The sequence below is a fragment of the Channa argus genome, chromosome 10 (genome assembly GCF_033026475.1).
Source record: "Channa argus isolate prfri chromosome 10, Channa argus male v1.0, whole genome shotgun sequence".
Lineage (NCBI taxonomy): Eukaryota > Metazoa > Chordata > Actinopteri > Anabantiformes > Channidae > Channa > Channa argus.
Genome location: NC_090206.1, coordinates 11,733,133 through 11,757,257, shown reverse-complemented (window position 1 = coordinate 11,757,257; position 24,125 = coordinate 11,733,133). Strand labels below are relative to the sequence as shown.

Here is a 24,125-nt window from a genome sequence, read left to right as displayed (position 1 = left end):
ATGACAGGAGACAGGACGTTTGCAAAAGCTCTCCTTTCAAATGTAAGCAGGCCTGAGAATCATCTGAAGGATAACAGTTATAGGTTACGTTTTTACCTTTGGCCGGACACCCAGAAAACCGCTGCAGTTTGGTGCTCCACATTTACAGGCTGTTTTCCCGTTACCAAGACACTCCAGGTTGTAATTAAAAGTCAACTCCACACCTGAAGGGCACATTGCATTATTTCTATGTTAAGCAATACTATATAAAGTAGTAAAATGATGATGATGATTGCTCAAACCTTTTGGGATGTCCTGCAGAGCAAACAGCCCAACCCTCGTGTCCCCGTTAACAGTCCATTTCTGAGTCTCACAGTTTGGCTGGCAACTGTGGTTCATGAAGCGAGCTTGGTTCCCCTTGGGCCCAGCGTCTATGATCCGATCCTGAAATAAACATTTAAAGAAAAAAAAATATTAAGAATAATAGTGCATTACTACTTGCGTCACCATAATACAGATTTTTGCATTCATGGGCCTTGACACACCAAGCCAGCAATCAATTATCACTTCAGTTATCACTTCTTCCATTGTCACTTTTAGGCCATAGGTGAATGTCTGTTATGCTAGTACAATTTGTGACTTCTTTTTAGACATATCCTCAATTAGAAAGTTCAAAACAGTTTGTAGTGCTCATGTGTGGTGTGTAAATGGTAACGCTGCATTTTAAAAATTAGTATATCCACAGTCCCAGGTCATCCGTTTTTCCTTCCCATCATGCAAACACAGAACGTACATGCTACTTGGTGGTTTAAGTCTATTTTGATGTGTTCAAATGCCACTTTTGGCTCAAACAAAGGGCTTCTTTTACAACGGCCTGGTGTGTCTCTGCATTTGCTATCAGGCTCAGAATCACCTTGTCCAGTGTTAGCATGTAGAAGTTACAAATGTCATTCTCCTGGGCATGTCTGATCCTGGCTCGACATTCTTCTTCATCTATCACCTCTCCCACATATTCACTGACAAAAGCTCCCTAAGAAACAATAAGGAAAATATTAGATGTAGAAACTGCTGGATAATAATGTTAGTACAAAGAACTCCAAAACCGTTTATTCTAACAAACCTTCTTAATGTCCGATACAGCACGTAAACCCCAGCCACATGATAGCGTCCTAAAAATCTCCACAGGTGTGTACTCGCGCTTTGTGAAGGCCTGGTTCTGACATCGCTCCCCAGCCACACACACCTGAGGATGGCACTCGTACATAAGCATGCGGTTAATGCACTCAGAGTCTATGCCACAGGGGTTCTCGTCTGTCGCCTTACAGTTACACCGTGGGATCTCTGACAGGTCAGCTGTAATAATCTGCGCCTTCCCAACTGTCCGGTTTACCTAGGAATCAAACAACAGCATGATTCTCAGCCCTCATTCACAATGTAAAAACACAAAAGGTGAGTATGTGGTGACACAGTACTCTAATGTGCCTGTACGGAGGGGGTTTCTTGTCATTCTTTCTGTCCTCTTGAAGTTGTTTCATTTCCTTTTCTGCCTGGAGCTCTCTGAACCGCTCTGCTGCTTCAATCAAAGCTATTAAGACAAACACTTAGACTATTACAACTTTAATTTGAGCCTAAATGTTTGCCAAGAATAAAAATATGCATAAGTGAATAATTAATTGAGTGCTTGTGAAAATAAAGCCAGCAAACTGAAGTACATACCATTCTTGTACACAGAATCTGCACCCTTTCCCATTTTCTCTATGCTGTGAATGTCACCCTCCATGTAAGGGAAGACTCTAGCCTGGTATGTCCACACAAAATCTTTGGAGCCAAAGAACTGCACTGGAAACTCTCCCACCTCATGTTTTTGTTTTAAGATGTTATTTGGGACATCTTTGGCCAGACAGACTTCAGCAGGCCACCACCTAAAGAATTAGGTCAGGTTTTAAAAATACTGTTGCAGTAGCTTAAAGCTAGAATGTGTACAGGGGAGACCCTTACCTGTATCGTGCCCATTTGACCCACAGTATATCCTTAATTCGAGGCTTCTTTCCAGCTTTGCAGTCATTGCAGAACCAGCTGCCCTGAGGCATTTCCATATTTAAACATTCCCGATGGAAAGCAGCAGGACAGGCTTCACAGCAGAGTAGACTGCCCCCTAATGAAATTACAATAAACTTAAACTTTATTGTTTTGCTGGGCTATGATTACTTTTTCCTTATAATTTACTTTGATGGCTAAATAAAATGAAACTATTTTATTACATTGTCTTAAAATCATGGCCATTGCAAGATACCAGAGACAAAATGTATGTCCTAAAAGTTCACATTTAATCTGTTCTACAGTTATTAACCCCAAAGGATTTTGATTTACAACCATTTTAGATTTACGTCAGGTCAACTTTTGTAATATAGCATTTGTTTTTTTTCTGTGTAAAAATACAAAAACACCTGATTTTTTTTGTCTAATACTAAGACACGCTACAAACTCATACGTCCAACAACATGTAACTTTTTTACCATGTCATCATTTATTTAACAAAAATTAAATAAAACTCTGGGGCATTTAGGTGTGTGTTAACACAATGCATAGATTCAAAGATGTTAGAAATGGTCTTAAAGAAGCAATTGTTGCTGCACATAAATCTAGACAGCTTGTAAACAATTTAGAGTTCAATCTTCTACAGCCAGACAGATTATTCACAAGTGCAAAGCATTCAAGACAAGAGTGGACACCCCAGAACATTAACGTCAAGGTCAGACTGTGCAATGGTCAGAGAAATACAAAAAACCCCAAGAGCTACATCCAAGTATTTACATGCAAGTCCATGATAATACAATTACAAGAAGACTGACCAATAACATTTGTTTAGAAGGGTTTCCAGGAGAAAGTCTGTTCTGTCTAAAAAAAAAAAAAACATGAAAGCACAACAGGTTCACAAAACTTGAACAATGTCCATGGACGGATGAGAGCAAAGTGGAGTTTTTCAACGTCAATGCCGAGTGCCATATTTGGTGAAAACCAACAAAGCGTTTCAGCAGAAACGCTTCACACCGACTGTCATGCACAGCACTGGAGCAGTAACAATTTAGGCTTGTTTTACAACCACAGGACCTGGGCGCCTTGTAGCTGTCGAGTCCACCGTGAACTTCTCTATATACTATTGTATTCTTGAGGCAAATGTGACGCCATCTGTCTGACAGCTAAAGATTGGTTGGAAATGGGTCACTTAACAGGACTATAATCCAAAACAGTAAATCTACATCAGTATGGCTGAAAAATAAAATAATCAAGGTTTTGGAATGGCCTAGTCAAACCAGACCTCAACCTAATTAAGATGCTATGTCAGGACCTTAAAGCTGTGTATAAGTGACATCCCAAAAAACCCTGACGAACTGAAGCAATGTTGTAAAGCAGAACAGGCCTCTATTCCTCCAAAACGAAGTGAAAGACTGATAAAGTCAAACAGGAAATACTTCAAGTCATTGGTGTTAAAAGGTGGATCTACAAGCTATTGCATCATGGGGGTACTTAATAATGCCCACGTTTTTTTTCTTCTTGGCTTAATATTTGTTAAATAAATAATGACACAGTGGAAAAGATTTTGTGGTGTTGGTTGTCTGAGGTTTTATTTACTAAGACCCAATACGATCAGAAGATTTATTTATTTCTTTTTTAATTTTTACACAAATAACCCAAAGAATTTAAAGAGGGGTGAACTTTTGAACATAACTGTATGTGTAGAGACAAATAAAATAAATATAAAAATCAGTGGGAGCATTTAAGTGGGAAACAGGAGTTTCATTTATATACATTACACTCCTCTGAGAAATCAAGCAGATAATTTTCTAAAAGAGACATTTTCTAAAATGGGTTAAGATTTGAAACACAAAAACCCTTGGTGCACTGGTGCAATAATTAGAAGGTAATCAGAAGTTTTTTTAGCAGTTTCAATCAGACTCATTCATTTAATTAGTCCATTAAACTATACATAGTCGTAGTAGAAAACCGGTTTTGATGGTAGGTCGAAACTATAAAACAAGACCAGACTCACCTTCAGAGCAGACGAAGCACCAGCTGACGTTGATGTGTTCGTGGTTCTTGTAACCTTTGCGGGGAATGAAGTGATTTGGACACAGGAAACTGTTGTTTGCTAGCACCACACTACCCGCTGCCATGCAGTTGTCATTCGCATGATAAGCCACAGGGCAGCGCACACATCGAGCCAACCGACCTACAAAAACAAAGGCTCATAAGAACATTTAACATTTAAATGTTCTAAACCATCTAAAGTATGTACGGCACACTTCATTCTCCAATATTGTGCCCGCTTTCACCTTGACGTTTTTGTCAAAACGATTCAACTTCACATATTTTCGTAAGATGGTACCATTAAATGCAAGAAAGACCAAGCACATTTAGAAGTTTTCCTGTGCTCTGCAAACACAGTGCAAGGGCAGGTAGGAGATATGGCAGCAGCAGACTCTGGGCAAATAACTGACGTTATTTCCTTAGGAGGATAATACATTTTAATGCTCATTATGTAAATGAAGCCATCCTTCCATGGTCCTACCAGCGGCATTTTTACAATTATTAGAAAAACAATATTCTAATACCTATCCCCCAGATCCCACACAGATGATAGCTGTGTAAATTCTTTTTTAACATGTTACAGCCATCAAATTATGTCCCAAGACAGCACCAGAGCTTACCTTTAGAGTTGCAGATGCTGAGTGGGTTTGTGATGTGGCAGGACAGACAAACATGCAGAGGGCAGCGAAAGCCTTTGTTATGTGGCTGGGTGGCAGAGAAGGCCAATATACAGTCAGTGTGGTAGAACCGCCCACACAATGGTATTATGCAGCGTTTTACTCCATTACCAGACTTTTTACACACAAAGCATGAGTGGACACCTGAAAGGACGAGGAAAAAAAAAGTCACGTTTTTTATGATCAGTGACACATCCTTGTCAGACGCATGATATACACACACCAGTATTGCATTCACGACAGAAGAATTTCCCCTTGGGAGGTGCTGACAGGCCAATACATCGCAGGTGAAATGCTCCATAACAGTGACCATCACACACCAGCAGGTCTCCTGTCCTCTCACATATCTGCACAAATATACACACAAATTCAAAGTAAGAGACATGCTAATAACCAACCTGTTAATCAATAAAGGGTGTGTCAGAAACTGAGTAAACACACTATTATTACACCTGACAAACATTCTCCTTTGAGGGTGTACTTCCTATTTTCCCCTTGACATCCATTTGGCAGGAGTGGATGTCATTCAAGCCATCAGACAGCCCCTGCAGAAATGAAGACCAAGCTATTCAGTGCACCTCACAGATGTAGGACAGCATCTTTCCTCTTTGACGGTGGACCACTGACTTATTTGCTAGACAATACAACATGCATACCTCAGTTTTGGGGGTTAGTGTTCCAGTGTGTACATTTTGTTTCTCTTCAGTGCTACAGGCCTCCATCTCAGCCTCCTGCTTGGGTGTCTTAGATCCTAGAGGGCTGGGAGGCGTGTTTGGACTGTGTCCCCTGAGGACATCTTTGGCCTCTGCGTGTTGGGAGGCAGCAGCAGGTGCAGAAGATGTGTTGGGTACAGATTTCTCTTTCTTCACAGACAAAGCCTATTCAATATGATATTGTTTAGAAGCTATGTCAATAATATTAACACACAATTTCCTTAACATAACACAATACTAGACACACTCATTAAACAGTGCTGTTGAAAAGTACCCTTGGATGTATTGACTGGTCAAATTTCCTCCCTCTCCCATATTTCAGCTTTACATTATGTTTTTGTGTTGCAGTGTCTGTCTAACACAGTATGTAGTGCTGTGGGTTCCTCCTAAAAAAAAAAACATTTTTTCTAGTAGCATTGTGGCGTCAAGGTGCCCTTGGGGATGTTAACAGCAATGTTAAACAGATACCATCATTCATTTAAGCCTCTAGCTGGTACTAGTGGTAAAAGCTGGTAAAACTAGCTTTAATCTATACCCCCAATCTTGTTTCATAGACTGGACTTAAGGTTTTCCAATTGCTTACCCCAAAATAGCATTTGCTGATGTCAATACCATATGCATTACCACACTTTTCCCAACATACTTTGAATGTTTAAATGATTTGTGATATTTAAAAAACATATAGTTATTGTTGTTCATAATAGTAACCGTTTAGATGAAACTCCACATTTTAAGTCAAATGTACATGAATAGTGAGAATTTCACTTGCTTTTTGTTGCCACTATAATTTAAATGTCATATTGTTACTCGATGGCATATAAGGATAGTAATGGAATTTTCTTTTAGCGAGTGCTTTCATAATACCTGAGCTTCATTAATTAACACCTTCACTTCTGTGGTATCTCCGCAGTGTTGCTTGTGCTCCTAGACCCAAAACAAAATTAACAAATTGTTAATATAAGTCCAAAATACAAACTGCAATAGTTTTTGTCCTGACAAAGACAGCTCGCTAAGAGCTACCTCTGCCCTAACATACCTTCTTTTTTGGTGAAGCAAAAGAAACTTCTTCTATGGTACATTCGAGCACTCTATGTGAGAGTTTCCTTGGCCTCTTTCTTTCTTGGTTTAATAGCCCTGTATCTAAGAACAAACATCACAAGTTTTCACATGATGCATAGTATAGTATAGTAAAGCAACTGTGGCGCAGGATGGTAGAACGGTTGTCCACCAATCTCACAGTTGTTGGTTAAATCCCCTGCTCCTCCGCTCACACGTCGAATTGTCCTGAACTTCGACGGGCAAGACACTGAACACCAACTTAGTTGCTCCCGGTGAGCGTTGGCCATGAGTGTGTGAGATTGTGAGTGCCAACCAGTGAATAAGAAGCAGTGTAAAGTGCTTTGAGTGCCAATAGGTAGAAAAGCACTATATAAGTGATGACCATATAAAGTAAACTTATAGGGATAGTATAGTAAACTTAATATTCAATAAAAGACATTTTAAACTTTATTACCCAATTCAGGAGGTAGATCAGTTTCTTCTTGTGTCTCTGTTTCAAGGGAGAGTTGAGCTGTGGCTGGGGATACTAAGGATGTTACCGGAGAAAGTTCATCCTGAGATGGTCTCTGTTCATGCTGAGCTGGAGTCTTGGTTTGTTCTTCGGAGGAAGAAGCTGAGGTAACAATTCCCGACGTAGGGCTTAGCTTATGGAGTGCTGTCATCCCTGATGTGTGCTGTGTACACATGTGTAAATGAAGTTACTTTGTATCAAATTGATACTTTGTATCAATGCAATTTTCAAACGCGTACACGGGCATGTTTTAAATCAAGGTTGGGCTGTAAAATGTTGCTACAGTACTGCTACATAAAACTTTTACAGTGTCAAGACAAGAAAAGTCTATTAAGTTCCTATTTATTTCTATAATTGTAACTTGATGAATTAATAATTTGTGCAAATACACAAATTATTCCCTTAAAAGAACAAATGCATATTTCAGAGCAACGTACACGACTTATTTAATCGTGAAAAGTACAAGGTGATAAGTTGTAAATTCTAAGAATACAAATTAAGATGGTTGCTACTTTTGCCAGATAAACAGTAAGTTTGTCCTATAGGGTTTGAAGAAGAAGTATTTAGTTTATGTACTTTATTATAAAGGAAAACTGTATTTACAGTATTTTCAAAGATTTCCTAAAATGCATTACATACAGTTACCTGCACAGTTAACGTTAAGGTTTACATATCCATCAAAACTCTGTTAAGAGTATAATTCTTAAATATTTAAAACACTTAAAAACAGAACAATTAGAATCAAATAAATAAATAAGAAAAATCTATGTTAAAGACTGAAATATTTCTTACCATTTTTAAAGATTCTGAGGTGCGTTTCTTTGATTTCTTTTTTGGAATAAATATTTTTTCATACTCTTCAGCCGACTCCAGGAGCCTTTTAGTTGGTTTCCGAAGACGTTTATTCTCCGCATGCCCTGTGTAAACATTTATAAATGTACATATTATTTTCTTGCTCATTTTGCTATATCGCTGGATAAACTTTACAGCAGGAGTTTGTGCCCTACCAGCTTTACAGTTTGACTCTGAGAAGTGCCACTCATTCTCTGCCTGGTTCTCAACCTCCAGCTCAAGATCTGCCGACGTTTCTGTTGTGCAAAGCCCATTGATCTCAGCAGGCGCCTCTCTTATAACTTCATTCCTATTCTCAACAGCCCCCTCAACCACCTGCCAGCGCTTCTTTGGAGCCACAGTGGATTCTGAGTTCTTACTGAGGTAGCTGGCTGAGGCATCAGTTGCGACAGGAGAACCACACCCAGGATCAGCTAAGTCAGCATGGCCACTTACAAACTCCCTGCCGTAAGCTAAGTCAGCGAGGTCTGAAGAAAGGCCAGGTATTGCGAGTTTTACTTTGGCAGGTAATTTTTGTTTCCTACGCTGCTTGTCTGAATTCACAATCTGAGAGTGACCTGAAGAGTCTTTACAATGGTACGTGTCTGCTGACATAATAGCTTTAGTCTTATTCTTGGATTTCACAGCTGTGTTGTGAGGTGTTGTGGATTTCTCTGTCTGGTTATCCCCCGTTTTGATCCCTTGAGTGAAACTATCACAATATCCATTCAGCAGGTGATCCCCTGTAATAGAAGGGATGACCAGGGGTTCCTCCTTAATCAGCACTGGCGATGGTGGGAGAGTCAGGGGTTTACCTTCTTTCTCCCTTATATCATGAATGTCTTTCAGCACCATCAGGAAAGTACTAAATTTATAATTGGAATCAGGCCGAAACACAGTTAACTCTGAGTCACTGTTGTCCGCCTTCAGAAGAGATTTAAATGTTAGTTCCTTTGCATCCTGAAAAGCATCCATTGGAGACAGAAATGAGGATGGCGGAGGAGATGCTAGGTCTGGAATACTCTGTTCTGTCTTGATATTAACAGCTTGTTCAGTGGACACACTAGAGCTTACACACTTTAATGTATCGCACGTGGAATGAATCAATGAGCCATTGCGAATTCGTTTCTTATCTGGCTTCCTTGCACGCCTTTTTGGAGAGCTGTGATTTGTTAAAGATGATGAAATGCTAGGGAATTCCCAGTGAGGAGACATTTCAGTTTTGATTGGTGCACTATTAGGTGTATTAGCAAGGCGATTATTATTGTCGGCTTCTTCTGTTGAACTTTGGGTTGTGGACAACGCATCTTTGAGATCTGTCTTGTCCTCAGATTTCAGAGTCCTAATCGTCAGATGGTCGGCAACAGTAAGATTTGAGTCCTTTATAGATGAATTGTTAGACAGTTCATTACAGTTGCCAAAACTCTGTTCAGAATTGGTATCTTTAGTTGTCAAATTATTTGTTAAAATGCTTGCGGAATCACAGGAATCTCTACATTGGTTCACCTTTTCAATAAACTTTGTTTTTGCTTTTGTTGAGCTCCGTTCTTTTCTTTTATCTACATCCTCTATTGGAGCCACTGCTGTGCGTTTAGGTCGATGCAGCAATGGAACTGAATCCAGATCAGCGTAAGGGGAGTCCTTTGGCTCTTCTCTCAGTGCACAAGTTGTTGTATTAAACTTATCTGCCATTATGTTGACAGTAGAAGATTCTTTTGAACCACCAACTATATGGCTGAATATGTCAGACAAACATTTCTTCTTTTTCTTACAAACTTTGCTTTTATTGGATTCAACTGCAGAGTTTTTGATGCAATGGTGCTCATTTTCATTGCGGGTCCTACTGGGTGATGGTATTTGATTAGGTTTCACAGAAAGAGGGGGAGCATCCTGTGGTATTTCACTTGGCAGTGGGCTCAGTACACGCTCTTCTCTATTGAAAGATACAGAAAGCACACTTTCCGTATTCCTTTGTCGGGTAGGGAGTAGGTCCTCAGCAACTCTCACACTGACATTCCATGCCGTCAGCAAACTTTTGGGTATCTGCCAAGAACAGAATTAGATATTATACAAAATTTGTTTTCTCCTTGACTTAGATTTTTTTCTTGCAGTGTACCTCCTTTGTAAGTCGCTTTGGATAAAAGAGTCTGTTAAATGACTAAATGTAAGATTTTTAAATGCATTTCATAAATATACCGTATATTTGTAGTCTCTGTCTTTCTGCTTTCCCCTCCGTCTAAGTACAGGTAAGTCTTCAAACTGATTGCCCCCTACAAAAGGAACAATGACATTTCCCGGGACCCAGGCATGTTCTTCGACCTCTCCAATTGTCTTCAAAAAATACATCCTACAAGGACGGGGGCTGGGAACTAAAAAAAATTAAAAACAAATATATAATTCAGCCTATTAATTAACTTACAATAACACAAACCAATGTCATTATAAAATCTATATGCAAATACAACCTCACCTTTCATCTTAGTGTGGGTACCCTGTGGTGGATCGCAGGTAATTTGGCAGGGCCACCAGGGCCGTCTGTTGAACTTCGCCCATACCAGGTCACCTTCCAAGTATTTTACTGCAGGAAGAGGCTTTTTCTTTGGGCTGTTGGACTAACAAAGATGATAAAAATGTTTTATAAACTTGTGGTATAATGCAGAAACCCGTTGACATCAGGGCAATTTAAAGTAAAAAATTCCAGTCATGATACTGTATTGTATTTTTAACTTGTGCATCTAACCACCATATATCAAAAACTGTTAGGAACATAAATTTGAGCACATTTACTCAAAAGAGCAGAAGTTGTATGCATATGGACATACATACATGCTTCTTAGCATTTCTAAAACGTGATTTGAAATAACAAATAAATAAATAAAAAATTAGGAGCGCATCGCTTTTATGTATGGACAGTTATAGTGGAATTCTCATTGGAAGATAAAGTGTCTATTATAAAGTAACCCAGGTGCTTCAGACTCACATTAGAATCGGTGCCAGGAGGCGAAATAAGCCCAGGGTCAGGGGAGGGAAGTTCACCATCACTGTCCGATTCCTCACCTAACATCCACCCATCTCTCATAGTGATTTCTGGCAGCGCGCTAGGGCTTAGTGTAGGGTTGAGTTCTGATATTGTTTTTGACATGAGATTGAAGACAGTTGGTCTGCATGTTCTTTTATCCACTCCTGAGTCACGTATGGTCTTACTATCAGTAACGGTGTGGTCCTGACTAAACTTTGGGGAGTTGTGAAAGGGCATCAGTTCCTCACTAATGTTGTTCTCCCTCTCATCATCCTCCTCCTTAATTCCACTGCTGTCAAAAAGTGTGGAACCAAAATGCAAATACCCATTTGGGATAGGGGAGCTGGGCTCCATACTGTCAGGACTGTGAGATGAGAAGCCATTTCTGTCCATGTCCTGTAGAGTTTCAAATGGGTCCGTGTCATCATTGCCTGGAGAAGGAGGAAGCTGCACTGAAGGTGCCTCAAACTCATCATCATCATCACTGATTGGGCTTGCACAGAGCAAAAAGTTCCTAGGTTGGAGATCTCTCTCCACGTTGTGTCTGCTGACTGCAGTGTTTAGATCCTGCAGCTTCCTCAATGGGCTGTAACAGTGAGATCGGCCTGGTTGATTGTACCCCACTACAGCTGGCTGTTTGAGGCTGGAGGGTGGCAGTTGCATGGGTGATGGCTGGTCTGACCCACATTTTACAATGCCACATTGGTTTCCATAGGAAGTGCTCACAGGGCCATTGCAGGGCCTCAGCTCTTGCTGGCCTGAACCAAGCACTAAGCCTACCCTAACAGGCGGTCTGTATGACTGATTCATGTTGTCATGGCTATATCCTGTCACATAGGGAAAAGAAGCAGGTTAGACAAGTTTCTCTCCAACCAATAAAGCTTCAATACTGTAAAAAAAAACTATAAAACATACTGATATAAAAACATTGCGTTAATAATGCGGCAACCACATCCAGTCTGATTAACCTTCAGTTTAAAACAGCACACCACGCACTCAACACTAACATGCCGACATTGCCTGGCCTCCATACTAGAGGCAGGTCGGACGGCACAACACCAAACACAACCACAGCTCGCCCCGTTTACTTGTTTCAAACACTACAAGGAAACAATACCACCTAGTTTGATGGTTGGGGTTCTTGGTGATCGGTGACTAACAGTCAATGGAGGAGCGCCGAAGCTGTAGTAAAAGTGGTGACACTGAGCCATCATAGTGAGTGGCTCACACAAACAAGCTACAACCACACATAGGAAGCTACTATTAACTCACAAAAAGGGCTGATCGGCGCTACGTTCACAACACTCATCAACACGTGGAAATCGCAAAAAAACTCACCATCTGGAGGTCGGTCACCGTGAAACCAACAGTAAATGTTTGATAATGTGGCACAAAGCGAGTGTTTTTCTCGGATTGTAAACGCGGATCTGCACAATCCCAGCTGCAGCTGCTTTAGTAGTAGGCCAAGGCACAGCGCTCATTCTCTGCACTTCATCGCCTCATCAGCGGCGGCCCTCTGAAAACTGTCTTTAGATACAAAACAAGTAAATCTCCAATACGCTGCAACATCATACAGCCGCGAAATTCAGTGTGCCATAACCGGTCCATTTACAGCCACAGCAGCTTATTTATAACATGATTTTTGCCTGCTGTCGAAGTGCCCCCGGTTATGTTAAAACAAGCCCAGACTGACTGTGTTGGTGAGCAGCAACCAATCGGCACTGCTACCCAACCCCCCGTCTGCAGAGGGCCGTGACACTCACCCCCCCTCACACACGCGCACACTTCCAGGCACGCACGCACACAAACACGCACATGCACGTCCAGGTGAAGTCTCTGATAGCCATTAGTATAATAACAGCTATATGGCCTAATAACCGCTTCACCAGTTTTAGATGTTGATGTGCGCCTGTCCAAATGCTCCCGATTTACCTGCAGGGTCTTACAGAGGCCTGTCTGAGTGTAGCGACAGGGAAAAAACAAGACGATTGCAATGCGCGGCCTGTCTGGTCAAAGCGAACTCCGTGCGCCATGTTGCCTTTCCACAAAGTCGTCTGACATGAGGAAACGGGCCGCGTAGCGCTCATGAAAAGCACACAAGGTCTCGTGTGTGTCTAATGGGGTAAAGGTGCGATTAAAAACAGCACCGGTTGTATTCCATCATACCCTCGCGTAACACGAAAAATAATCAGTTGTGCGTATTGTCAAATGATATTTATGAGTATCCATAAGCGCAAAATGTGCAGTGCACAATAGAGTCGCTGCTGTGGGCCAGCCCTAGAAGATCAAACAAAGACCATTCATTTACTACCGACTTGACAGCAAAAGAACTGAAAACTTTATGGCATCAGGGTGTTGGCTTCGCTCCTAAGGTGGTTCGTTTTTGTAACCTCTTTTACTCGTTGGTGGGTGGGTGAGGGGGTTCTGATCCAAAAGAAAAAACGAATAAAGTCGAGTAGAAACTTCCTTACTCACCCTAGCGTTTACATTGAAACATGGCTCATTATTAGTCTTTTTAGGCAATTCTGCTCTCACACTGGGTAAGAATAGCTCCACAAAGACAGACCATGAATGTCAGTACGCTGTCATTTATGTGAATAGGGGGCTAAAAGTAGTTATTGTTAAAAGCCGATTTCTATTGTCTGGTCACACGAGCCCTCTTGTGCCTACAGGGAGAATTACAGGCAAAGCATTTGATGAAACGTGTGGAAAAAGACCATTTCTTTTTTTTATTTTGTCTTCACATACAACACATTTGCGCTTATTACATATGCAACATCATTTTCTGTTTTAAGTTTTTTTTTTCCCAAAACTGACAGCATTTCAACATCCTGTAGATGTAAATCTGGAAGTGCTTATAAAATGAATTTGAAGGAATAAAACAGGTAGTACCATACACGATTAAAATGTATATCTAAAAAAAAAGCAGAAATGACAAATAATGCTACTGTGTTAAAAATAATATTGTGGTTTGAGTTTTACCAGTTCAAACTAAGTGAAATGTATAAGCAGTGTTCACGTTATAGGTGTAAAGATCAAAATCACAAACAGCAACATAGGCTGAGAAACTGAGCAACATAGAAAAGACTACATATCCACGTTTATGCTCAAGGAAAAAGCTTCTATGAATGGCTGCTAATACTAAAATGCATTATTTATTATTATAATATCATTGTATTAATTATTTATTATAAATGTAGAAAATGTCACAAGAACCTGACCATAGAAATGTTAAAACCAGAGTATAGGAACATGTCACAATGTAGAGGAACATAATACTTGCAGGGGAAAATGATACTCTCGCCAGTGAGGTTTTAACTACAAAATAATAAATACTTTTTTTGCTATACTGACTGGTGTGATTATTTCCTACGCATGCATTGCTGCCAAATTTGGATAACATAATTATAGTTAGGTCATTTATCATATGAAGATGAAGAAAATCTCAGTGAAAACTCAGAGAAATTTCTAAATGACAAGATTTTTCCTCCATTACATAAGATAAATGTTTCCCTATTCATCCTGTTGCTTTCTGGATCAACAGCTGCAGATCTATTCACTAGTTTCATTCACTTTACCACTGGGTTCGTGGATGTCTCTTTTTTCAATCATTGTGTATGGAAAAGGTGGCACATCACAGCTTGTGAAGTCCAGTTTATTGGGAACACTGCAGTTGCTAAAGTCAAGTTTCTTGGTTCCGTCGCAACCAAACTCCAGCTTTTTGAGCCTTGCTAGACTCTTGATGCTGCCGGGGGGCCTGCCTGGGCTGACCTTATATCCTGCTGCTTTGGTTGTCCCAAGGGGCCTTCCTGGGCTGGTTTTAAATCCAGCTGCTCTAGTTGTCCCCAGTGGGCGTCCAGTACTTGTGCGGTAACCAGCTGACTTTGTTGTCCCTGATGGCCTCCCTCTCCGGCCAGACTTGACAATGCCCTTCTTCTTCTTGGAGGCTTCAGGCCCTCCACCTTCGGTGCCTCTGATTCTCACGGTCTGAATTTGAAAATCATTTTGTGTGTCTTGCATTTGACATGCCATGGTTTTGTGCATGCCCTGTGGCAAAGGTGATAGGCCGCTAAGAGACGACTGCAAACCTGGGTTTGTGGGAGGGGGGTAGAATTTGTTGGATTGGGTGCTACATAAATCGAAGTGGCTGGCAGGGTGACAGTCCTCTGTCAGTCCACTCATACAATAGTCACTGCTGCTGCTGGTCACTTGGTGCATCATTTTCTGTCGGAGTGCAAAAATACAAACATTAATAAGGCTGCAAATGCACCTATGTCCCAGACAAACGCAAGAAACAATAATAGTTTACTTTTGGTAGAGCAAACAGGCCTTTTAGCGTAGCAGCACATAACGTAAGTTATGTCAAGACATAAGAAGTAAACTAGACTTACAGTTTGCAAAAAAGCTTGCACGCACAAAGATAAATGTAAATACAGTAGCAGAAACATGCTAAACAATTTTAAGAATGTAAAATCAATTGTTTATACCTCATTTGTTGGTGGATGTTAGACTGGAAAGGGTTAATTTGAAATCGCATTCGTTTTCCTTCCCTGACAGCCAAAACATCTTCGTGCAGTCGCTGCACAAATTACGCCTGGGCATCCATGAATTTTGTCTTGATACGGGACTGCAATTTCTGCTGCCTGTTTTACGCTCGTTTAATCCTTTATGCAGAGGTTTAGATGAGAGAGGCAGCCATTTTCGCCTTAAAAAAATTCATAAAACAGGATACGCTGACTACGCATGCGCATCACAGGCTTCCAGGAAACAGCGGAGCCAGCCATCATTATCACCCCTCCACGATGTCAAGGGGTTTAGCCAAAATAAAAAAAACATCAGTAAAGAAAAATTGGATTTGTCATTTTAAGTAAGTCAAACATATTTTAAGTGCAAAAGACTCGGACTCCATTTACAATGTAACAAGAAAATAAAAACCTCTTACAGTGTCAACTTTATAAATATTCTACTTAACGAAACCATGTGTTTATATCATTGCTGGTTATTGTTAAAATAAAATGAACACAAGTGTCACAATGCCAACGATTAATGACAAAGTCAATTCTGCATTTTGTTTTTTTAGTTTTTATTAATATTCACGTGAATTTAAGCACAGACACTGGATTTATGAAGCAACTGCACTGTTAGAACAGGTGGTTATAAACATTTATCAGGATTGCCCCATATGGTTGTCTCTGATCTCTTGTAAAATGGGTCCACAGGACTTAAGTTTCCCTGATGAGCTTGGTCAGCTTCTGAATCTTTGTTTTTGTGGACATGTCCACATACTTGTCTCCAATACTGACAATCATGCCACCCAGGATTGAAGGATCCGACTGTAATGAAGTGACAACAGAAGAAATCACAGATAACTCAGAATGTTACTATTGATGATTGATTAATCTGGCATTACACTGGTTTGTCTCATCTAAAGGTGAAGTAGTTTGTAGATAACTACACAATGACATTTTGTAGTCAACTACAAAATGTAATTTCTGTTTGTGAAAGCAAGTATTTGCACATTACCTTTGAATCAAGCTTGATTGTTTCACCCTTCTGAAGAAACCCTTTGAGAGCTACTTTCAGGTCAGCAAGATTAGCTTCATCCAGAGGCTGAAATTGAGAAATATTAATTGGAGGATTCTGCATTATATAAAAAGTAAAGAAAATAATACAATAAATACCTCAATTGACTGATACATACAAGGCGCTCTTTATGTGTGGATACTTTGAAGTTTAGAAGACTTAACGACAACGTACATAAAAATAACATGCATGTCCACCCATTTTATACCTGGGTAGTAGTGACCGAACAGATGACCTCTCCTCGATGTGCACTTATCATTTTGCCGAAAGCAGTTATAACATCACCAGTTAAAGTAAGACGACCGTTTTCTGCCAAAACATCTGCAAAGCAAACAAAAAGCAAACATTACACAATGTATAATATTAGTAGCAATATATTTGTGGAGTTCTGCTGTTGTGGGAAAAGAAAGAAAATTTGAATTCAAAACATGCCAATTTAAAACCTTTGAAAGCCCGCAAATCCAGCCTCACACGACAACATCAGGACATTGATTGTTACACGTCTTTGTGATATGTATATTTTCTCAGTGATGACGATAAAGATTCTTCATTAAAAACATAACATTACCATTGTATTTTAAAATGAAAAAGTCACTTGGATGAGTAGTGAAATGTGTCACACTAACAGGAAATGTGTCTATCATAACATACCCACACCCTATAGTTTTACGACTTGTCTTAATATAGTCCATTGGTTATGCCAAAGCAAACACTTAATAAAAGTGTGTCACAGCTATATCCATCGACCACTCACTAATCAGGTTGACAGTGATGGGTGAAAGCTTAGCCTTTGCAAGGGCATCATGGAAGATCTTCTGTTTGATGCTGCGCTTAACACAAGGATTCAGTACAATACTGGAGAGCTTGGGGTCCTTGATCAGTGTCTGAAAAACAGGATGGCACAATAGGAAGGTGATTTATATACTATAGGTAGGCAATTTGGCTAAAATGGTATGGATTAGCAAAAGTGAGAAAAAAAAATGTATTGACCAAGAACAGAGTAAAAGGAATGCAGAATGGTCTAGTTTCAACATAAAGCCTAGTTTGAACATCAACAACATACAGAGCACGTACCAAGAAACAAATGGGCAAAATTGTTATTCAATTATTTTTCTCTTAATTTATTAAGTATATTTAGAATCAAAATGGATTACAAACAATATATCCAAAACATGAATTATATATAAAATGTTATTTCATCTCTCTCATATCAATCTATCTAGAGAGAGAAAAATGTGTGTTTTTTTGTTTTGTGCTTACAGATACTTTTCCTAGTTCCTGCTCCACTTGGTCCAGTTTGTTCTGCTTACTGGCAGCTGAAAACAGCGCAGTGGCATAGCGGCCCTCCACTCCATACACTTGGATGGGAGGCTAGAAGAACATATAAAACGTTAGAGAGGTAAACTTCGACTGCTAATCCTGTTATAATCTGCAAACGACCATGTAGTTTACCTTAACCAATTTTGTCAAAGGCCTGATCACAGACGTGCTGAACTGGCGAACCTAAAAGAGAGGAAAAAAATGCATAACCCTACCACAGAGAAAACAAAATATGAACCAATAAACTTACAGCACGCTCTGTACTATTTGCGTTACAGACTAGCCGGTAAGCTAATAAATTAGCAGTCATTCAAGTGCAATACCTCGGGAGCATTTTTAAAACATTTAGCTTCATGTTCTGGACCGCAAAAAGAATATAATAACCAAGACGCGTTTTTAAGCTAAGGATTATTCGTTCATAACTATGAGAAAATGAAAAAGATTACAAAAATCTTTGAATGTCTTACCTGCTGCCCTAGCATGAGCGCTGCCATTTTCTCCTACAGCTGTGCAGAGTAGAACCAATGAAAGCGCATGCGCACTTGGCAGGAAGTCATCTAACTTTGGGCAATGTAGTCCTAGTGTAGCTCGTTTTAACGAAGGTCGACTAAGTGATCCAGCAGTAATATTTTTAAATGTTTAGAAAATATCACAATATTTTTATCTTGTCAAATCCACAAAACAGACTCTTGTGACATCAAAGCATTTGTTGTGTCAACTGTCACAGGTGGTGAGATACGTCACCTTTACCCCTGAGAACGAGAGAGAGTCAGTCAGGTTGTAAGAATAGTGGCTTGTGGATCTGTAGTTTGCTATGGCAATTGGGGTCTTTATATCAGCCCACTTGGCAGCAAGATGGTGGAATAGTTAGTGCAGTTGTCTCACAGTTAGAAGATCCCCAGTGAAAAACCCGTCTGGCTGTGGCCATTCTGTGGGAAGTTTGCATGTTCCTTCTGGGCTTTTGTGGGTTTTCTTCTGGATACTCCATTTTCTCCCACAGTCCAAAGACATGCATGTTAGGTTAATTGGTGACTCCAAATTACCCATAGGTGTGAATGTGAGTGGTTGCGGATAATTTAACAATATTTCCTCACAACTCTCTTCTGTCTGACCATTTTTTTATAACATTTGAATTTACAATAGTGGACTAAATAGCAGTTAGGGAAAAATTCCACTATAGCAGATGCTTAAGTGAAAAACGTGCCAACAAATTTAAAGAAATTATTTTTTCATCATTTGCTTCACCATATCTTAATACAATGGAAAGTAGTCTGCTTAATGTTACTCCTGCACAAGTAGATTATCTTGTTGACAATTCTGCAGCCTCACTACGTACAATACTCAATAGTGTTGCCCCTCTGAAAAAGAAGGCAGTAAACCAGAAGAGGCAATGTCCATAGTATAGTTCACAAACACGCAACTTAAAACAGGCAACACGAAAGTTGGAAAGGAAGTGGCGTTCCAGAAATTTAAAAGAATCTCATTTAGCCTGGAAAAATAGTTTTAAAATGTACAAAAAGAACAGCATATTATTCATCATTAATACAAGAAAACAAGAACAACCCCAGGTTTCTGTTCAGCACTGTAGCCAGGCTGACTAAGAGCCATAGTTCTGTTGAGCCTACTATTCCCTTAACTCTGAGCAGCAATGACTTCATGACTTTCTTTATGAATAAAATTGTAGCTATTAGAGAAAGAATTCACCAGATCCTCCCCCCAAATATTACAGATAGATCTTCATGTACAGCAGTGCTAGAGTCATCGATAAGGGCCCAATCCCTGTTAGACTGCTTTTTACCCATAGATCTCTCTGAGCTAACTTCAATTATTACCTCATCTAAACCAACAACCTGTCTGCTAGACCCTATTCCAACTAAGCCGTAGTTGTCTTTGTTCTTCTCTGTCCCCCTCTCTCTTTCCCTTTCTGCAGGTGTCCCTGGCTTTGAAGCTGTGTGTCTTCCAGCGTGCAGCTACTGGTCCTACCAATCTGCCTGATGTTTTGTTGTTGCTTTTTGTTGCTCTGTTCTTTTCTCTCTCCCCTTTCCGCCCATCCCAACCGGTCGAGACAGATGGCCGTCCACCCTGAGCCTGGTTCTGCTGGAGGTTTCTTCCGTTAAAGGGAGTTTTTCCTCTCCACTGTTGCCTATGGCTTGCTCCAGGGAGAATTGTTGGGTTCTCTTTATATATCTTTATAATCTTGACTTTATTCTTTAAAGTGCCCTAAGATGACTTTGTTATGAATTGGCGCTATATAAATAAAGTTGGACTTGCAAACATCTCTGATACCATGGCTGAACAGCACAAATATAGTTTGTTAGCAGAAACACCAGTGTTGCATAAGTTTATGTCTACTTAAGGCTGCAATAATTGATCTATAGTTGGCCATTAATCAGCAGAAGAACAACACAATATAACATACATTTAAATTGGACTACCTGAAAAACTTGTTATGGCTACCAACAATAGACATGTTCATGTAGCATGGCAAAGGAACACCAACATTGATTTTACATTCTTATTTTTCACACACATTCATTTCTCCTTTAGCTGTGTGGTCTCTCCACCTCGTGGGCATTTGGGTGGCTAGCTTCTGCAAGATGATATGGGAAGGGTTGGACTTTCTTCACGAGCGGGTTGATTAAAACACTTGTGCTAAAAACATTTACCTACTATTTAGCATTACAGATGGCTTAGCAAAGCTAAGTAAAGCTTTAACACTACAGCTAGCATCACCATAAGAGGGGAAATCAAGTCTACCTTATGGTACGAAGCATATTCAGAAATTATTTCAATACAAATTATATTACAGGTAGGCTAACAACTCTGCTAGCATCGAACAGTCCTGATGTAACTAGCTACTCTGGCGACTGGCTCAACTAACATGTAACGTATTTTACATTTCAGCGCGTGACGTGACCCGTGCGGTATCACCATGGTGATTAGCAAAACTTGCGCCCGTTCTCGGGTTTCTCCAACAGGGGGCAGAAAAACCCCTAAGTTCACCTTTGAAATAGTTCAGAAAACACAACGATAAGCCAACGTAGGTTATAATAAAAAATAAAATGACATTAATACCCCGAATGCACAAACGAGAAAATTTTAAATCCACCTTGAAGGACGTTTAGGGATGCGAATGACGTAAATACGATTTGGTGCTCAGCGTTGCTTTGGGCTACAGTTGGCACAGTTGGGTTTGCCAGAGCTGGCATTAGTTTAATGGTCGGTGGTCCTAAACTGTAACAGTATAACCTTGTTTAACAAGTAGGACATCCTTTCTGTATCACGTGAATAGTCACTTTTAGTTCTACTAAACTGCAGGGACACAACTGACGCATCAGCTTTGGCGGAGCACGCACGCACGCACAGACATAAGCTGCGAATGACCACGGAGCTTGCTAGGACTGGTGCCATCAAAACGTAACAAAATAAGGAGAGGTTTTCCTGAGGTTTTCTAAAGCTGCCCGGCTCCCTAGCTGACGGCAAACCAGTCAGGCATGGACGACAAATCATTCACCAAGGAGTTGGACGGGTGGATTGAACAACTGAATGAGTGCAGACAGCTAACAGAGAATCAGGTCAAAGTCCTATGCGAAAAGGTAACGTTTGCGCAGGAAGGCACAGGAGCTGTTAGCATCCGTCATTGGCTTTTGTACAATGTTAGCGCACTGCGATCCCTTACATCTTGCCAATCATCAAGCTTAGTATAAATATTGCCCGGACGAAAGTCGGTTATTGCACGCTTTGGAGGGCACCATTTGGCTACAGCTGCATGCAGTACATTGTAAAGAGAGCCCACTTGGCAAGAAAATGGAGAGGGCGCCCGCATGTTTTCCCTAGCTACGCCCACTCTCTGTACCTCTTCAACACTGGAGTGCACTGGTACCACCATATCAAATAATCCGCTGTATTCTTAATGCATATTGCATAATGCATACCGTTATGTTTTTAACATATACCTATTGTGCAGTCCTGCACTTCACCATACACTGTTAATAAACATCAACTTGTGTTTTCTTGGTTCACCTTTTTAGGCCAAGGAGATCCTGACAAAGGAGTCCAATGTACAGGAGGTGAGATGTCCAGTAACCGTCTGTGGGGATGTCCATGGTCAGTTTCATGACCTAATGGAGCTGTTTAAGATTGGAGGGAAGTCTCCAGATACTAACTACCTCTTCATGGGAGACTATGTTGACAGAGGCTACTATTCTGTGGAGACAGTTACACTCCTGGTTTCTCTGAAGGTAAAGACTAAACAAAAGAAAACTTATCAAAAACAAACAAAAAAAGAAATAAGTAGAAATTGTAAGTTGGGTGACTGATAATGTTAATAGCTGATTATTGTTGTTTTTTTCCTATAAATGCGTTAATTTGTAGGTAAGGTTCCGTGAAAGAATCACAATTCTCAGAGGGAACCACGAAAGCAGACAGATCACACAAGTGTACGGCTTCTATGACGAGTGCTTGAGGAAATACGGAAATGCCAACGTTTGGAAGTACTTCACAGATCTGTTTGATTATCTGCCCCTCACTGCATTAGTAGACAATCAGGTAAGACTGTCATATCCACACGTGGCACTGGTAATATAGCACAGATGCAGAGAATTGTATTTACTTTTATTTATTTACATTTTTATTGCATCTTTCTTCTTTTAGATTTTCTGCCTCCATGGAGGATTGTCTCCTTCAATAGACACACTGGAACATATCAGAGCGCTGGATCGCTTGCAGGAGGTTCCTCATGAGGTAAATGCAGTCAGTCAGAAATTTTCATACCAAAAGTTCTTACTCTGTAATATGCTGGCATGGAAATTGGATATTCATTTAAATTATTGAACATGCAGGTGACTGTACCAGTAGATACCTTAACAATTCATTTTATTTACACCAATTTGTCATTTATACATTAATAAACACCAGCAGGTATTAAAGGACACTTTTTAGTGTATGTTTATTATACCAAAATAACATTTCTAATTCCTTTCTGTTTCAGGGTCCCATGTGTGACTTATTATGGTCGGACCCAGATGATCGTGGTGGTTGGGGCATCTCACCCCGTGGTGCTGGTTACACCTTCGGCCAGGATATTTCGGAGACTTTTAACCACGCAAACGGCCTAACTTTAGTCTCAAGAGCCCACCAGCTGGTGATGGAGGTAACAAAACTTTATCTGTTTAGGGTAATTGTGTTGTTTTCTTCAGAGATGCTGCAAATGAAGCTGTGACATTGTATGTTATGAATCTAATCTAGGGTTATAACTGGTGCCACGACCGCAATGTAGTTACAATCTTCAGTGCACCAAACTATTGTTATCGTTGTGGAAACCAGGCAGCAATCATGGAACTTGATGACACATTAAAATACTCTTTGTAAGTTCTTTTTTTAATAATCTAAATGTAAATATTTTTTTTTCATATGGCCTCTTGACACTTCCTTTAAACATAATTTTGTAATAATGAAAAGTTTCAAACGTGACTTGTTTTGTTCTTTGCTTTAGCCTACAGTTTGACCCTGCACCCCGCAGAGGAGAACCCCATGTGACGCGGCGCACCCCAGACTATTTCTTGTAAAGTTCACTGGTGAGGATGCCAACAAGGTAGAAAGAGGCTTGAGAAAAGAAGCATTCATAATCACATGGACCAAAAATGTGTGCCATAATCTCTGGAGAAAGAAACTGGCACATCTACTTAAAGACCACCATTCTTTCAACTTTTTTCCTCTCTGTGCATGATGTTTTTATTGCTAGAAATGATTGCTACTAAGAACAATATAGTCACAATACCTGCTGGTTTGTCAGGAAATATGAATAAAAATGAACATAATTACTATATGTAAGTAATATTTGTGTTAGGGTGTTACTGATGACCTGAGTGTGTTGCCATAAACAGTATCGGAGCTGCATCTTTCACTCGGCATGGCCTCAAATCAAAAGTTGCTGTAAATATAATGTGAACTTATTTTTTTTTGTAACTGAAGCACCACAGTTTATTTTGTGAAGTGAGAGGATAGGGTTTAAGAGTCACAAATGAATATGTTTTCTTTGCACTTTTGTATTTGATTTTTCACATGGCACTGACAGACTATGTTCTTTTTATATCCTGTTCTATTGTAAGTAACTCTTTCTGCTCTGCTGTCTCTAATGGGAGTTGATGTAATTCATTCTAAGTATGCAACATTGGTACAAATAATAAATGTTTTTCAGCTGCAACTACATGGAATAAAGACTGAAGTTGCTCCGTCATTTTTTTCCTTTTAAGTAAAGTTTGTGGCAACATTCCCTACAGCCCTTACTATTCCCTACTAGTTGGAAACAGAAACCCCACGACTGAGCTGATGGTCAACTCTGA

The 24,125-nt window shown here is 40.0% G+C and overlaps 4 protein-coding genes across 7 annotated transcripts in view; 1 reads left to right on the top strand and 3 right to left on the bottom strand.

The window, feature by feature from the left end:
- nsd1a (nuclear receptor binding SET domain protein 1a) overlaps window positions 1-13,149 on the bottom strand; it is a 15,383-nt gene extending 2,234 nt beyond the window's left edge. The window contains exons 1-21 of one of the 4 annotated variants that reach the window (XM_067518393.1): window positions 12,811-13,149; window positions 10,840-11,705; window positions 10,330-10,471; window positions 10,056-10,228; window positions 8,036-9,902; window positions 7,821-7,945; window positions 6,972-7,191; window positions 6,495-6,598; window positions 6,323-6,382; window positions 5,402-5,623; window positions 5,198-5,290; window positions 4,969-5,092; window positions 4,689-4,889; window positions 4,031-4,210; window positions 1,978-2,134; window positions 1,696-1,901; window positions 1,452-1,564; window positions 1,100-1,369; window positions 893-1,009; window positions 282-423; window positions 97-203 (exon numbers count right to left, since the gene is read on the bottom strand). In XM_067518393.1, coding sequence (XP_067374494.1) covers window positions 97-203; window positions 282-423; window positions 893-1,009; window positions 1,100-1,369; window positions 1,452-1,564; window positions 1,696-1,901; window positions 1,978-2,134; window positions 4,031-4,210; window positions 4,689-4,889; window positions 4,969-5,092; window positions 5,198-5,290; window positions 5,402-5,623; window positions 6,323-6,382; window positions 6,495-6,598; window positions 6,972-7,191; window positions 7,821-7,945; window positions 8,036-9,902; window positions 10,056-10,228; window positions 10,330-10,471; window positions 10,840-11,688 — 5,472 coding nt within the window. In that variant the 5' untranslated portion in view covers window positions 11,689-11,705; window positions 12,811-13,149. Of the gene's footprint in view, window positions 1-96; window positions 204-281; window positions 424-892; window positions 1,010-1,099; window positions 1,370-1,451; window positions 1,565-1,695; window positions 1,902-1,977; window positions 2,135-4,030; window positions 4,211-4,688; window positions 4,890-4,968; window positions 5,093-5,197; window positions 5,291-5,401; window positions 5,624-6,322; window positions 6,383-6,494; window positions 6,599-6,971; window positions 7,192-7,820; window positions 7,946-8,035; window positions 9,903-10,055; window positions 10,229-10,329; window positions 10,472-10,839; window positions 11,706-12,216; window positions 12,756-12,810 lie in introns of those variants that run through there. The other 3 variants (XM_067518392.1, XM_067518394.1, XM_067518395.1) reach the window with 3 other exon arrangements.
- A 437-nt stretch (window positions 13,150-13,586) lies between these two features.
- On the bottom strand, window positions 13,587-15,615 carry si:ch1073-44g3.1 (uncharacterized protein LOC797133 homolog). The gene is made up of 2 exons (XM_067519106.1): window positions 15,366-15,615; window positions 13,587-15,102 (listed from the first exon to the last, which is right to left on the bottom strand). Exon 2 carries the CDS (start codon window positions 15,097-15,099, stop codon window positions 14,431-14,433), a length of 669 nt encoding a protein of 222 aa, XP_067375207.1. The 5' UTR covers window positions 15,100-15,102; window positions 15,366-15,615; the 3' UTR covers window positions 13,587-14,430.
- A 329-nt stretch (window positions 15,616-15,944) lies between these two features.
- Window positions 15,945-18,357, bottom strand: atp5po (ATP synthase peripheral stalk subunit OSCP). Its single transcript, XM_067519107.1, has 7 exons — window positions 18,249-18,357; window positions 17,914-17,964; window positions 17,722-17,832; window positions 17,216-17,345; window positions 16,670-16,782; window positions 16,402-16,488; window positions 15,945-16,211 (listed from the first exon to the last, which is right to left on the bottom strand). The coding sequence occupies exons 1-7, from the start codon at window positions 18,273-18,275 to the stop codon at window positions 16,101-16,103; spliced, it is 630 nt and encodes a 209-aa protein (XP_067375208.1). The 5' UTR covers window positions 18,276-18,357; the 3' UTR covers window positions 15,945-16,100.
- Window positions 18,358-20,882: 2,525 nt separating this feature from the next.
- Window positions 20,883-23,991, top strand: LOC137134358 (serine/threonine-protein phosphatase 2A catalytic subunit alpha isoform-like). Its single transcript, XM_067519105.1, has 7 exons — window positions 20,883-21,377; window positions 21,813-22,022; window positions 22,156-22,329; window positions 22,435-22,524; window positions 22,772-22,933; window positions 23,029-23,147; window positions 23,276-23,991. The coding sequence occupies exons 1-7, from the start codon at window positions 21,276-21,278 to the stop codon at window positions 23,346-23,348; spliced, it is 930 nt and encodes a 309-aa protein (XP_067375206.1). The 5' UTR covers window positions 20,883-21,275; the 3' UTR covers window positions 23,349-23,991.
- Window positions 23,992-24,125: the final 134 nt, after the last annotated feature.